General features: G+C 41.5%; 1 protein-coding gene across 1 annotated transcript in view; it reads right to left on the minus strand.

Annotated features, from left to right (window-relative positions):
• Positions 1–3,879: 3,879 nt before the first annotated feature.
• Positions 3,880–15,934, minus strand: part of POU2F1 (POU class 2 homeobox 1) — a 101,174-nt gene continuing 89,119 nt past the window's right edge. Inside the window, exons 10-16 of the mRNA XM_059493318.1 lie at positions 12,987–13,128; positions 10,725–10,870; positions 10,051–10,230; positions 7,148–7,253; positions 6,391–6,736; positions 5,550–5,638; positions 3,880–4,412 (exon numbers count right to left, since the gene is read on the minus strand). Of these exons, the coding sequence (XP_059349301.1) occupies positions 4,102–4,412; positions 5,550–5,638; positions 6,391–6,736; positions 7,148–7,253; positions 10,051–10,230; positions 10,725–10,870; positions 12,987–13,128 (1,320 nt within the window). The 3' untranslated portion in view covers positions 3,880–4,101. The remainder of the gene's footprint in view (positions 4,413–5,549; positions 5,639–6,390; positions 6,737–7,147; positions 7,254–10,050; positions 10,231–10,724; positions 10,871–12,986; positions 13,129–15,934) is intronic.

Genomic DNA, 15,934 nt, shown 5'->3' on the forward strand with positions numbered 1-15,934 from the left:
GTGAATCCTTCCACGGTGACTGTGGAGAGTGGGTTCTAAGGTGACCAAGTGTGCTAAAGTCAAAGTGTGCTAAAGCAAAACACGTTTTTCTTAAGATCAGAAAAAAATGTCAGCACCAAGCTACAAGACCAACTCCTGAAGCCATTCTCTAAATTGTTTCTGACCTTCTGGGCATATCTGTGTTTGTTTTCCTGGAAATCTCTTGCTTTTTGAACTATCCCTGTCTGCAGGGAGAGCTTTCACCGTATCTTTTCTTGCCTGGGTACTGTGACATGCTTGCAACTATGAAAAGCAACCCTCTCACCTTTAAATACAGAGACATGGAAGTCTGAAAAAGAGATGCTATTATCCTTTTCCAACACACCACCAAACTTTCTGTGATCATATTTACTGGATCTGTACACAATTGTTATTGTTTCTTTTCAGATGCATCAATTTCTGCTGCCAGCACGATGATGATTTTAAAAAGAAACTTCTGCTAAATTCTGGTACATGATTTCATATTCTTTTCATTCTCTGAAGGAGCACATGCACTCTAACTTGGCAGACGTACACCCACTGCCAGTCTGATTTCTGTCTTTCACCTAAACACTGGAGGTAGCCAGCATCCATGAGGAAAAACACCGATAGGGATGAAAGGTAGGCTGCAGGAACAACAGTCAGTCAGCCACAGGGATGTTTTAGGGGACAATGAATCAGAGCACACTGGCAATGGATGCCATGGGATATGTGCTGTTTGGGTATTATGTCAGTTTCTGCAAACAAAACCAAGCTTTTTTGGATATGTGGCTACTCTGAGTTTCCAGTTTCTCTCAAAAAAAAAAAATCGCTAAGAAATTCCCTGGAATCTGGGCCCCAGATAGGGTGATGGGTAGAGAAGAGGAGGGTAAAGAAAGGGGTATAAGGTGCTCACACCAAAGCCATGTGACCAATGCAAAGGTAGTCAGGAAAAAAAGCAGATTTTTATAATAAATAAACCATCCAAGCTGCATTAGTGTTCCAGATATGTACTCAACAAGACCCTCTCCCAACCACAAACCAGCAAGAATGGGACATGAAAACTCATTCAGACAGCTAATGGCACAGTCTCCTGGAACTGTGGAGAGAGGATTTTCCACTGATTTAAGGCCCACCTTTCTTTGTGTTTCCTAGATATCTGCAAGGACCACGCCCCCCACCCACCACAAAACCCTTGGGAGGAGGGAATCCATCCAAGACGAGCCCGGTGGTCTCCCCCCAACAAAAAAAGCTTCCTGATAAATTGTACTTTTGCACAGGCGTGAAAGTAAGCAGGGACTTTCAGAGTCAGGAACAAACGCTACAGCTGCGGTTTTCCCCATCCTCTTACTTCACCCAAAACAAGTCCAAGGACTTGCATTCCTTTGGTAGAAACTACAGACCGTGCTGTGGCCTCCAGACCAGCACAGTGGGTACCAGTATCTTCTCTTCTACTTTTTCCCTACCTCCCTGAAGCCCACCCAGCTGTACCTGTTGCTGCTCTGAAGCTTTTGCTGTGGGCCATTGCCATTTTTGCAGTATTATTCATAGCCCTAAAAGTCTCCTGCACAGCCTGAAGACGTAGAGACGTATCAAAAATACAGAGATTCATCCATACTGGGGGGATAAAGGTGGGACCTCTTGGATAACAATCCTCTGACATTGCCATTCTATTTACACATCAAATAAAAGAAAACAAATTAAAATCAAGTTAAGAGTCTGCCCCAAGGATAACACAAATTACCAACCAAAAAAAAAAAAAAGATTAAAAACAAGCAGCAACTTTTATATAAAATTAATAAAAACAAAAGACAAATGAAAAAGAAATTGTCAGTAGCATCTATCGCCTCTCTGCATCTGAACTGCACTTACACAAACTAGTCCATTAGTACAGCAGCTTGCTAGAAATTGACTTTGGTTCAAGCTTAGTTTTAAAAAAATAAAACATAAAAAAATCAAAAACACATAAGAAACGGTGGACGGACATTTGTTAGTTTCCCTGCTTGCAGTTCACTAGTTCTGAAGTTTTAGGGGTAATTGGTTTAAATATCAGTAAAACAGGAAGGTGGAGAGTTAGAGATGAACAGAGCAAAACCATGGTGGTGGGGGGAGAGATAAGGGGTTCTGCCACTTGAGTGCAAACACAACTCCCACATGCTCAGGCCACAGACCAGACCATGTGTGGAGTTTAAAGTTGCTGCCTTCCGGATCTTGGATGAGAAGCTCCAGGATCCCCCTGAATCATCAACAAAATGAACATAGCTGCATCAGCTCATTAGTTTAGGACACTCTGGTGACAAAAGAAAAGGGGGTGGGTGGGAAAGGGACTCTTCTAATACCCTTACTAGCTAAAAGTAATTTAGTTTTGTACACATGGCAGAAACCTTTAAATCCATCAGGAATGGAAAGTTTAACGTGAACTGCATTGCAGCGATCCAGTCTTCTCTCTTTAAAAATCTTTTTTCTTTTTTGGTTCAGACACTGGATTGTATATTTAAGAATATATGGATCTAACTTCTGTACAGTTCATTACTCCTTTCCTCATCCACAAAAATATCCTTCACTCCACAGATCAGAATCACCTTAAAGAGTGAGTTGCAGTGCCAGGCGCTGGCCAGAGGAGCCGATAGCTGCGCTCACCCTGCAGCTCAGAGACCACACGAGATCAGCCCGGGGTGTGCAAGGCCCCAGAGTGGCTCTGTTGTGTTGGCATTAACAATGGCACCTTCTGTTCCCATAGTCCTGGCTCCTGTCTTTTGCAGCCAGAAGCACTTTTTGTTTTACTAGGAAGCTCTTCTAAATAGTGTTGGAAGCATCAGAAAAGGAATATTGCTATGAATGGGGAGAATGTGACCTTCTGAAATCTGGTACCAACTCACCTAGAGGGTGTCTAGAACTCTAGATGCTGCTTTACATGCTGCCAATTAGCCTGGGTCATGATGGTTTTTAAATATTTGTGTGTGCTTTCGCACAGCAAAATGAAATCTATGGAACAGAAGAGCCATCAGTATTGTCACACAACTCACACTCGGGAGGTCACATCCTGCTCTCTGGAGTAAAAGGAACCAAGCACACAAGGCTAAGAGCAGAATTTGGCTGTTCTGTCTAAATATTTGAGAGGAGAAGAACGGCAGTTTGGAGTAAATTCCTACCTCTGCTTACCAAGCAGAGACCAGCCTGGAAGTTTGCACACAATGATCTCTGCTGCTGCACTGAGCTTCCTGCACAAATGATGAATATAAATTCTTCTGATCCCTACAAGTAGGCATTAGACAAATTCAAGGATGAGGAAACTGTTCAGAACATTTCCAGAAGATTAGGATACAAAGTCTATTTGTGCTCCATTCTTCCTCTCCACCCCCCCACCCTCCCCCCATGGTGTGGGAGCTCGCTGAAAATAATCCAGGAGCAAAAGACAAACGCGTCCAAACTATATATATAAAAATAATAATAATAATAATCATAATAATAATAATAGAGATACACCAGTAATACAGGCCTGCCTAAATTGTACCAGTTAAGAAAGGAACCCCCAACATGATTGATACGATTATAAACACCTTGTATGACATAATGGCCTGTACAACAGACCTATAAAATGATAATTAAAAAAGAAAGATATTTAGACCAAAAAAAACCAAGAAATCCCCTTCCTATGTTTGAACTGATAACCCACCTTAACTTGTCATTGTGACTGCTGGAAATGATAAGTAGTCCTTTCACTTTTTTTGTGTTTTTGCGGTTTTTAGTTTTTTTGTGGCTTTTTTTTTTTTTTTTTTACATTTTTGGTTAGAAAGTTCTCCGATCCATGAAGCGATCCTGAAAAGACAGTGTTTATTATAAAATTAGGCAAATGTCTGTCCCAGCTTTAAATCCTTCCTGTTTTGCTTTTGTTTTTTTTTTTTTTCTCCTTTTTTTTGGGTTTTTTTTGTTTTGTTTTGTTTTTTTAAATATTTTTCCTTCTCTCTCTCTCTCTCTCTCTTTCTCTCTTGTCCCCAGCAAGACGGTGAGAGGATGCCCACGGCATTTTCAGTCCATCGACCGGGCTGGCAGCCGATCCCAGCGCACAGTGACCCAGGCTGCTGGAGCAGAGCCCAGCCCGGCTCACTGTGCCTTGGAGGCAGTAGTGGTGGTGGACGTGGCCCCGCTGGCAGAGGCCACTGTGAGGAGAGAGTTCTGGATGGACTCGGCTGAGGTGGAGGTGGCGTGAAGGCTGGCGACTGGTCCAGAGGCCCCTGCGGAGGCTGCAGCTGCAGAGACCAAGCTAACTGGGTTGCTGGTGAGCAGAGAAAGGTTCTGAGGGTTCAGGAACAGAGGGGCAGTGACGATGTTAGGGGTACCTCCAGCATTGGCAAACACCAAGTTTCCAGTTGCATCCAGTGATGTTATTGGAAGAGAGCCACCGGATGCAAGAGCTAAAAACAGGGAAAGTTGAGCAGGGAGGAGATAACGTTAACAGTAAGCAACAATGCAAAATGAGCCTAAAAGCAAGGGGTCTCTGCATTCGCCTTTCTCTCATGCGTGTGCTCTCTAAATCACTTGCTTGAGATCCTGCAGATACTAAAATGCATCTTTCATTTGCTGCTAAACTAATTCCACTGTGCCTTTCCTCAGCTCTTTTAGTACAACACTGATCTATGTTTTCTGCCACAGAGAGTCTGTGCACCCAGCCAACTTGCACTGGGAAGGGTTGAGATGAGGGTTCATGTGAAATGACAGCTATCACAAGATGGAGAAGGTCATGTAACCTTGAGCGTAACATTTTAAATGTTGACATATAACCAACCACTGTTACAACTTACTCTCATGGGTCTACAGTGTTCAGTCTGCCTTAGATTATGATCTCCTAAATTTATCTGTGACACTTTATGAAATGGTTCTTTCTTGCAACCTAGAAACAAGATTTGTTCAGCTAATTTAGAGGATATTTGAACACACAGGTTTTAACTAGCTCTTTAGACACTTGTACCATCCAGGGTGGCAAACTATGAACAACTCTTGCTGAAGCCAGTGGTAACTTTTGCCTTTGTGCTACTTCCAAAACAAATAAATATATCCTATTCTGAATGTGGATTTATGTATTTCAAGTTCTACGTAAGGATTTCAGGAGGCAGGATGTTTGTTGCAGGTTCTTTTCTAATACATATGAAGACAAGAATTCAGGATCAAGATTGCTCAGAACTGCCCTTCCCAGAGACCTCAGAATGGTGCAAGTCTGCTCAAGCAGACTACAGAAGAGCTATAAAAAGCAAATCTCTAACCTGCTAAAGACACAGGCCAATGAGGCAAGGACAACAAAATAAATTCCAGATTATATTCAGTATATTAAACGCCTCCTTTAAATCATACACAGCTCTGATTCCCTATCTGAAGTTGTACCTGCTCTTATCTCTGTGACCCACAAAATGTATTTGCACATTTAATTTTGTAAAGCCTTTACTCCTACAGAATTTATGCCCAGTGCTGAGGAGTCAGTGCTCTCTGGTAGACAAAATAAGAGTGCATAAACTGAAGTTGTTTGATGGAGATGCATTAAAAGGAACACTACTGACCTTGAATAGTTGCCAGTGTACTGTTGCTCATCAGGGCCGGGCTGAGAGCACCACCTAATGTCCCTGGATTGAGACTGAGTAAGGCACCTCTGCAGCAAGATCATGGAAGAGGTGGGAAAGAGAAAGAGCGTTACTTTTAAGAACAGGTGGTCACTGTTCAAAAGTACACCATCATATTTTTAAAAGGGGGGAAGGGCAAGGCGGGAGGAAAGACCAGAGATCAAGGGCTATTTTAGGATTATTTTACTTTTAACTCCATGAGGGGTTCATGACATGCCCAAAGTACAAGCAGTGTAAATACATTACTTGCATTGATTGTTGGTGTAAAATATTCTTGTAAAGTATTTGGGGAAAACTGTTAATTGTTAGAGAACTATCATCCTCTCCCAAATGCAGATAAGAAATATGTAATTCAAGAGGAATTAAACATCTGTCTGAGCAACATTTCTAAAACTGTAACTTCAACAATACATCATTTTCCATTTTTAAGAACTTCTTGCTCACGATGGAGAAATGAATAGAGAGGTGTGAAGTGGGTGTAGGCTATCTCTCCATTTTACAATTAATAGAACAGATTCTATGGTTCAGTGGCAAGTTGCAGTTTTTAAGTCAAGCTCTGCAGTGGGATGAATGATTTATCAAACAACGTCACTGCAACACAGCTTTTTCACCTTTAAAATGAGCACAGTATTTGTGTACTGTGATGGGAATGGTCCATTCCCATCTATGAGTACACCGTCAGAATCTGAGATAAATGACAGCGATACAAAAAAGCAATTTATCCCAAGAATTTTCCTTCACTCTTCTATCACCTAAAAGGGTGTGCAAAATGGATCCTTACCCAGCTGCAAACTGCGAGGATGCCATCAAGCCTGGGTTTAGCCCTGCTGCAGCAGCCATGGCAGCAAGACTTGCATTTGCAGGCAACTGTGCAGCTCCTTGTAAGGCGGCCGCTGCCGCCGTTTGCAACCCTGATGCCGTTACCATCACCTGGCTGGTCCCGAGAGGGGAGGACAAGGGGGTGGAGGTTGTCTGTGTTGTGCTGGTCTCACTGGCACTGGAGGCCTCGGAAGTGGAGGCTGAGGCAGAAGGGGAAGGGCTCGGGGCGGGTGATGTCACTGCTGAAGAAGCCGGAGGGGCTGTTGAAATCACTGTTGCTGTGTTGTTGGAGGTGGTTTCTGTTGTGCCTGGAAGAATGGTTCTGGTCAGACCAGTACAAAACAGGGACACCAGACAAGAGAAACCCCTGCCCACCTGATCTCAACTGCATGTCCAGCTGGAAGGGGCACAAGCACACATTTCTGTAGTACCAAGAGTTCAAATGAAAAAATGAAATTACACTTCCCAATGCGGGGGGCTGAGGAGCTCCAGAAGCCAGCAATGAAATACAGTATATTTTGTTTCAGCGCCACCTGTGATTTTATTCCTGGAAAAGTCAACTCAATGGTCACAAAAACTGAAGCTTCTTAGTGCAGCAACAAGGAAGGATGACAGGAATGTCCTGGAATAGCAGTGACCAATAGTGACTGACTCTCTTAAGAATTCAAAAGGAACAAACAGCAGGGGTTGATGTGGTGGCAGCAGAGATCAGCCCTTACCTGTGACTGACAGACTGGTGACAGCAGGACTGGCCAGAGGGAGCACGGGGTTGACAGTCAGGGTTGTAGCTGCACTGCTAGTCACAAGGCTTGGCGTGGTTGCCACCTGGAGGTCAAAAACAAATAAAACTGCTCAGCTGCTCAAAGACAGAGTTACACACTAGACCTTGATTTCTTTCTTTCCATCCTCAGCTGAGGAAGTTATCAGCAAAAACACTGCATATAAACTAACTTTTTTTTGTAATTTGGTAACTTTATCACTCAATGAGACAAACACAGCATCTTCTCTAATTACAAGCAGTATGTTTATTCCTAATAACTCAGTACTTGAAAGCAGATACACCCCTATCCATATTGTCTCAAGACTGCAAGTTGGCCCTCTCTGCCGCCCCACAAAGACAGCACCTTGTTTTAATAGAGACACTCTTAAGAAGGAGTTACAAAATATATTATTTCTACATTTTTTTCTTGTTTTAACATCTTTTCAGCTCCAAATCTTTCTCTGACAAAATTATGTAAATGCCCCAGCATTAACAAAGGTATTTAGAGTAGTGTGTTTATATGGAGCAGCAGAATAACATTTCACTTTTATTCAACCAAACTATGAACTTGACTTTGATAAGCTTCCTTGTGCCAGAGGAAGGATCCCTGAATTTTAAAACATACAAATGGACTTTTCAATCGTGGATGGCTTATTACAAGAAAGCTACAATAAACTGAAGACATTACAGACAAACACCAAAGATTTAAGGTTGGAGAAACCAGCTTATAAGGAAAAATTAAATATAAGGAAAGGACTTTTTATGGACAAGAAATGGTGTCCAGCAGTAGTATTTGAAGGCTGTTATACATCAATGAGAGAAATGAATCCTTTAGAATTGCCCAAGAGAACATAGCCAAGGATATAGGCTAAACATTCCTCCTTTCCACTCTCTTACTGTAAGTCTATTATCAGAGAAATATCTCTCCTGCCTCTGAGAGGGAATCAAATGCTTCATGCATTTTAAACAAGACTGGGGCAACTGGGACAGATCTGAAAGCTTTCTGCCCATCTCAAACAGTGTATGAAATTAAGAGGAGCTGGATGCACAGTAAACCTCCCACTAATGCAGCCCAGCCACCACATCTGTCATCTGTCCAGCAAGCAGTTAAGGCCAAGGTCACCATCCCTATTTCAGGGCAGAGAATGACCTGGAATTAATACAGCTCACCCCATGGTTACAGTGAGTGACTCCAGCCAATGCAAGAGGAGGCTGCCCCCAAAAGGAGCCTTCTCCTCCAATCCTGCTGCAGAGCCCTTGCCCTCGTGCAGCCAGGCTGCAAGTCACACTGGCTATCTAACCACACTGAAAATTCATCATTGCTCCTCACATGGCTAATTTGCAGTCAAACTACTAAAGTAAGCCCAAGCATCCTATGGACACAATCCCCAGAGCTGACACAAGGAATCAACAAAGCACACAGTCAGTGAAGGCTGGTGGCAGCAGGGCTGGAACATCCATTTGAGTAGCAGCACAGTATTAAGAGAGGCTTAGAATGAGTGAAAACACTAGTGAAACTTCACTGATGAAAGGGAGACTGTGGTTAACCCCTCAATTTCTTACATACAATGGCAGATTATAGCAACAGGAAAATTTCCCTAGGAAAGCTCCTTTAAGTTGCAGTCTGAGGGAACTTGCACAGTTCCTAAAACATACTATCATAAATCTCACTATATTCTGCTTTGGTAGCAAGGCAAGCAACCTTGCTTTGAAACTGAGCAAAAAAAATCCCAAACCAAAATAACAATAAAAAGGACTAGGTACACTTAACACAGCCCTTCCCCTGAAACAAAAGGTTGCATGCACACACCCTGAGACAAGGATGAGGGGAGAGAATAACATGTCACCAAAATTAATGGTTTAATGAAGTACTGGAAGATATTAGCTACTACAGTGATGAGGGTGGAATAAATACTACAAAAGGACAGCTACAGGCTACATAAATTCCACCACATTCCTATTAGCATAGCTACTATGAAATCTAATAGCTACTGTTTCTATTTATGAAAACAGACCTCCATGGACATTGGTAGCAAAGGTGCTGAAGGAACCTTGATGCATGTGTTTTGTTACTCTTATTTTCATGAAGTTTGTGTTTACCTGAGGTAAATACAAGTGTGGGAAATTAATTACATGAGTATTAGCTAAACTGTTCTTCTGTTCCATGCCTTTCTTTTATATAAATAATTTCTGACTAGAAATAACAACAATGGTATCATTGGATTTGTGTACCCTAAGTCTCCAAATGATACAGAATCAAAGGATGAGTAAGTCTGGAAGGGACCACAGTGGGTCCTTGGGTCCAATCTCCCTGCAGGGTCAGTCCTAGAACACATGGCACAGAACTGAACCCAGATGGTTCTTGAGTAACCCCAGTGAGGGAGATTCCACAGCCTCTCTGGGCAACCTGTTCCACTGCATGACACATTTTACTGCTGCTCATTTACTGAGCAGAGCTGCTAAAATAAGAGGTGGTGGGGAGAGCTAATAAGCACTTTAAAAAAATTACTATTATTTTATTTTTTAAAAATTGGGTAGAAGAAGGAAAGTCCAGGTATAAACTGGAAGCATTATCTGAACTAAGTTCAAAACAATAACCCCAAGTGCAAATTTGGTAGCCAGAATATTTGTTCGTGAGCTGACTAAATACAACACCCTCACTGAAGGGCTGACTGGTGCCTGATTTGTAAGCATTATCCCTCTCAGACAGTATCCAGGTGGAACACTCAAAATGCCAGTAAAACATAAATATGTGAGAATAATCTGCTGTACAAAGAAGGTGCAGCACGTGTAGCTTCCACAGTGAGCACAGCAGAACTACCTCCACCAGTGATCTTTGTCAACACAGCTCTTGACTCTTACCAGTGAGGTTGGACAAGGGAAAATTGCTTTGATGGGCGAGCTGCTGGTTCCACCACTGCTGGGTGGGTTGATCCTTTTCTCCTTCTGGCGCCGGTTACAGAACCAAACGCGGATCACCTCCTTCTCCATGTTTAGCTGGTCAGCTATCATGGCGATCTCATCCGAGGTAGGCTTTTGGTTCTGGAAAAAGAAAATGCGATTTCAAAAGCTCTGAAATTACCTCCTGAAGTTTTGCATCATAGCTTCTTCTCCAGTAGGGAGATATCTGAATTAGTGATTTCGATCCAGAATCTGGTGAGTGGTACTGTAGAGACAAACCACAGTAGATGCTTCTGCCCTCCATCTAAAAACCTCAAATTATGTGTGCTCAGATTGCCTCATTTATCCATCCTCATGAGGGGTACTGTTTAAATATATGTCTGAGTATAGTGGAATGCAAAATCACAAAGTCAGTGAAGTGCAAGAACCAGTGAGTTTTTCTGAGGGGGTCTGTGTTTGTTTCTAAAGTGAAACAGATGTTCATGCACATTTCTTGGCATGGCTTTTGTATTCCCCTTGTTTAGTACTAGCACTTTCCCAAACAGCATAATAACAGGTTCACTCTAACATATATAATTGTTAAGTGAAGTTTCTCCATTTTTTCCTAGGCTGAGCAGAGCAGCAGGAGCACTGACCTCCAGGAAACTCTTCTCTAAGGCCACACGTATGTTGGTCTCTATGCTGGTGCGTTTCTTCCTCCTACGGTTCAAGCCTTCGATCCCTTGCCCTGGAGAATTCAGGGCACTTGGGCTGGAGAGAGTTGAATCAGATGAGAGGTTTTCTGAAAAAGAAGAAAGTGATACAAATCAGGAGATTTCATCTGAATGCAGTGCAGTCTGATACAAGTGTTCTTCACCTGTGCAAGGTATGTTAAGACCTGCTCTGTATCTATTCCAAATACATAGAGGTTTATGAAGATCACATGCATTAATCATTGTATTTACAAATTACAACATATACCCGAAACTAAAAACCTACAAATATGCCCAGAGGATGCCCTCTGCTCCTGTATGCTACCACAGCATCCCTTTTACAGTACCTATACAGAGTTTGTTTCCCATATCTCATTCTACTCCCCACTGACTCACTGCACGCCCCAGTTTAAAGGAAAAAGGAGTACTTGATATCCATGGGCCATAGCTGAAAGTCACAGGCAGTTATGAAAAAAGTCTGAGGAGCCTGAAATTTCTTCTACCCACTCTACAAAACACTCGAGGAAGAGAAGTTCATAACCAGCTCCACAGTGTTCAGTCTCTTCTCTCTGGACATCTTAGCAGACCCTCAAGGCTACCAACCACTCCACACAGCAAGCAGCTCCCCCTTCTTAACTTCACCAGGGCTCTTAACCCCTAATCCTGTCTTTCTGGCTTCACAGAGGAGCAAAGAGAGAACATTTAACCCCACTTTGCAGCAGGAAGAGCAATCTAACCAAATGGCAAGTTTCGGCAGGGAATTTAAACAAAATTTTTAATTGTGGCTGGAGTTCCTTCATTGCACTGGGGCATGTGGGTGATAAGCAGGTGTCAAAGTTCACAATGCCCATGATTATTCTCATAGACTCAAATGGGCAAGTATTTTCTAGATTTTTTAAAAATAGTAATGGCACCTACAAATATGTGGAAACTCTTCCTCTGACAGAAAATTTCACTGAGGACCAGCTGAGTTCCATGGCAATAAATTCTGGAACCATCATTATGCTTCTCTTGCCTACTTTTACCTAAAAGTAAAACAGTAGCCTCTAAAGTCACCTGAATCTTTCTTCCAAAGATTTTCATGGAACTGAGTCAGAGCCAAAGACAATGGCTTGCAGGGAGTGAAGAACCACAACACTGTTCACTCAACTTTAGAGAGACAAGTACAAGTATTTCTTCAGGCTAGCAGGAAAAATAACCCCAATGACACTCCTTGCAGCACTGGACTCCTCCAATGTTGCTGGAAGGTTTGGGGATCACTGTCCTGTGGACTTGAGCACTCAGTGCAGAGCTATTTATGTTTTCTATCACAGACCTACAACACCTAATGATAACTTCTGTCAGCACAACAGAATGACACTTCCTTTTCTCAATGCAGGACAAATTTTCAATGCTGCATGAAATTACTTTCGAAATTTCAGAGAATGCTGTAGGTGCCAGCATAAAGCTCTCTCCATTTTGGTAAAAATAGGAAGGCACACACCATCCCTGCCATCTGCTTAACATATCCATCAGTTTTATGCTATGCACAATTGCATACTTGGAAGAAAAATCTGGCTGACAGCACTCTCAAATGCTTTCTCTCCTAACACCTAGCACCACCACACAAGCTCCTTTTCCTGGTGGGAAAATAAAAAAAAAAAAAGAACACTACCAACATTGGCATAGTGAATAACTTGTATCCCAGAAAAAAAAGCTAATATGGGAGGGAAGAAGCAAAACCTAACCCACAAAATCTCTTCCTACAGGGAAAAATATTATTTATCTGAACCACTGGAGAGAGATAAAAGGAATGCACACAGGGGTATGGAAGGAGATGGATGCAATAAGCTCTGCCTACTGAAACAACAAATCATGCAACCCTCTCTCTACTACACATCTGAAAAAGAAAGCTAGAAGAGGATTAGAAGTTATATGCATTAACATACACGAAGGAGGAAAACCATGACACATATTGTACCTCATCCCATGCAATGGTTCAGCTGTCTAGAGAACACACTTCTGAAAGTTCATACTGGAACTATTTTGGATGCATACAGGCACATGGAAAGGGAACTATGGACCCTTATTTCTACACCCTCATTTGTCCCATGGGCAGCTACAAAGGCTGGTAGCTTCATAAAACCATAAGGGCACAAACGAAGCAGCTTTTCAGGACCCTACTGATTTTGGTAAGCTGGTGAAGAAATACACAGACTCATTCACCTGCATCATTGAGCCACTTTTCCAGAAGTGGCTTTAACTTGCACATGTTCTTAAAGCTGAGGTTCAAGGCTTCAAAGCGAGAGATGGTAGTTTGGCTGAAGTCATTTCCATAGAGTTTGCCCATAGCGAGCCCAACATCACCCTGGACAAAGAAAGAGAAAAAAGGGATTCACTGACATAGGCACTTCCAAAGCAAGGAATCCTGTCACATTCTGGTGTTCTCTTAGTGACACCACTGCTGTGTGGGATTGCAGTTGCACACAGGCTATATCAGTGCTACCAAGATTCATGCTAAAGCAATAATCATAAAGAAATGTCAAACCTCAGTCAGTTTAACCTTGCAACTCTTTCCAGGAAATCCCTGATGCTTTGTCTTCTTAGCATTATCACTGAGCAGCACATTCCGCTAAATGTTAACTTGTAATTTTTTAAAATAAGTAAAGGCCAAGCTCTCTTTGGGAGCAGATTTAAGTTTTTCTGCATATTTCACACTGGAAGTTCAAATAAGCAGAAATGCAATGAATTTACTTTCCCAAATTTGTAGAAAATACTCAGGACAAGATGTCTGCAAACATACATCACATTTAAATAGATGCAGAAATATTTTTATCTGAACTGCAACTATCTTCTGAGGTTCAAACCAAATTTCTCCCCAATAGATACAAATTTCAAAGCAGACAAGAAGTTGAACCATTTCAAGTAATGATTAACTGCAGTCTTGACTATCATTACCCATCTGCCAGAAAGTTATCCAGGAGATTTACAGGCAGTTTATCATCTCTTTACATCTGTTATTGCTTTCTAAATTCAGTTTTAGCTAGCTATTCTGCTAGCAGACATTCTGCTTATCCTAATATTTATGTATATATTAAATAGCTGTGTAAGTATACACTTGAAAAGTGGTGTTTAAAAAATAAGAAATCAATCCATTTTTGATTGTGGCCATTAAAAACACCATAGTATTTTCAGGCTTTGCTTTAAAGCTGGAAGATCTTGCCCTTTGGGGAAAAAAAAAAAAGCACTTATATTTCAAGTATACTACTTCTAAAGCAGCTTTATTTAGATTTTTACTTTTTTAAGCACAAAACGAAGTATGAGAAGTGTAGAAGAAGAGGCTGAAAAGCTGGAGCACAGTTAGTGGAGTTTAATTGCAAATGGGTTAGTTGGACTGGGCATAAAGCTCGCTTTTCTCTGAGGTCAGCTCCACAACCACAGCTGGGTATGAGTACACTGACAGCATGCAGAGTGGCCACACACAAGCCAGGAAGAAAACAACCTTTGGGAAGCTTAGTAAATTGTGCAGGTTGAGCAAAGAAAACAATTTCCTTCCTAGAAAAGGACCAGAACAATTGGTTTGTGTGCCCTTCAATCAGAGGAAACACGTGGGAACTCACATTTATGCCTCTACTCATACGCCAGAATTCTGTGCATTTTAAAACTCATAAATCATTCCAAGAGGAGTAGCGTGGATGCTCTTCTAGGTTTATGAAGAAGAAAACCTGGCTATGTAAACCATTTTAGAGATAAGTTGATTTATGTCTTGGCAGGAAAGAGTTATGAAATTTGCTCCAGTCCCCCAACTAAATTTAATTCTGGACTTATGTTGTTCTTACAAACATTTGCCTTCTGATTTAAAATGAATAGTTAACCATTTCTTTGTCAATGCCGAAAGGTGGCAGCATTTCAGCTGCAGGGAAAGGAATTTACATATTGGGATGAGAATTTTATATATTGGGATGGCCCACAGATAGGACGGAACAGAGTATAAAGGCACTAAATACACATCTGATCTACTCTGTAGGCTGACTGAAGCTCTGGTAATGAACTGCAACTGATTATAAGGTGCATCATTGTTGTGTGTACTGGTCTGTTAAGAAGCTCAGATGGTCTAGCAGAAGCAATACCTTTCACAGAATAAAAACAACATTTTCTAAAATGTTCACTCACGTCTCTTGAACCTGTACTGAGCAATTAGTCCCAGGCCTGCAATGATGCTAAGGTGCAGTTTGCTCACTGTGTCCCTGTGTGTCAAACATGGAGGTATTTTGAAGGAAAACAAACAAAGGGATTTAAATGCATCACCCACATTTCAGGGTGGGAGAAGAAGCAGAACTGCTGAAATTCAAAACCAGTTTTATTGTTCACATGACAGAATGTAGTAAGTGATTAGTTTGCAATGCAAACTAAATCTTACAATTATTTTTGAAAGGCAGGGGTGGGGTGAGTCTGAAAAAGCTTACAGTACTGCTGGAAATAAATTTCTATTATCCTCTGAAAGGCAGTCTATTTATCCAACTATAGGAAACCAAAGTAATATCAGGGTCTCTAATTATCATCCAATTATGCAATTAGGTTAAAGTTATTAGAACAGCCTGATTACACACATACAAACTCAGAGCAGGATAGGAATGACCGAATGCAATTTTATCACAATCTCAAGATTCCCCTTTTTTAATCTGAAAAGCAAATACTAAAATGTAAGCCTGAGCAGTTGTGTTCATTTTTCCTCACCATGAAAATTCATAACCAGGTCAATAAAGAAAGGTTAACACATAGCTTAAAAAGTCTAGTTGAGCTCTTATAATCATCTCACAGCAGGACAGATTAAACATAATAATGAGAGATCTACACGAACCTCCTCTGTCAGGCTATAGGGAAGCTATTGTATTTTACCCTATTCTGTGCTGCTCTATTCAAGCTTTTGTGTGTGTCCATCACTTGTACTTCTGTGCCTCCCTCTAGTGGAAAGAAGGGAGGGAAGGAGACACACATGCCAGCAAAATGCACTTCATTTGACTAAGAACATTCTGTTCTTGACTTATAATTAAGATGCTGGCAGGAACTCTCATTATGAACTTTGATTTTTCAATTTAGGACTTTGCCAGAAAAATAAATCTGAATTCAGTACATACTTTCAGCTAGAGTAGATTTACTTATTCTATTCCATC

Source organism: Ammospiza nelsoni, chromosome 2 (assembly GCF_027579445.1).
Source record: "Ammospiza nelsoni isolate bAmmNel1 chromosome 2, bAmmNel1.pri, whole genome shotgun sequence".
NCBI lineage: Eukaryota > Metazoa > Chordata > Aves > Passeriformes > Passerellidae > Ammospiza > Ammospiza nelsoni.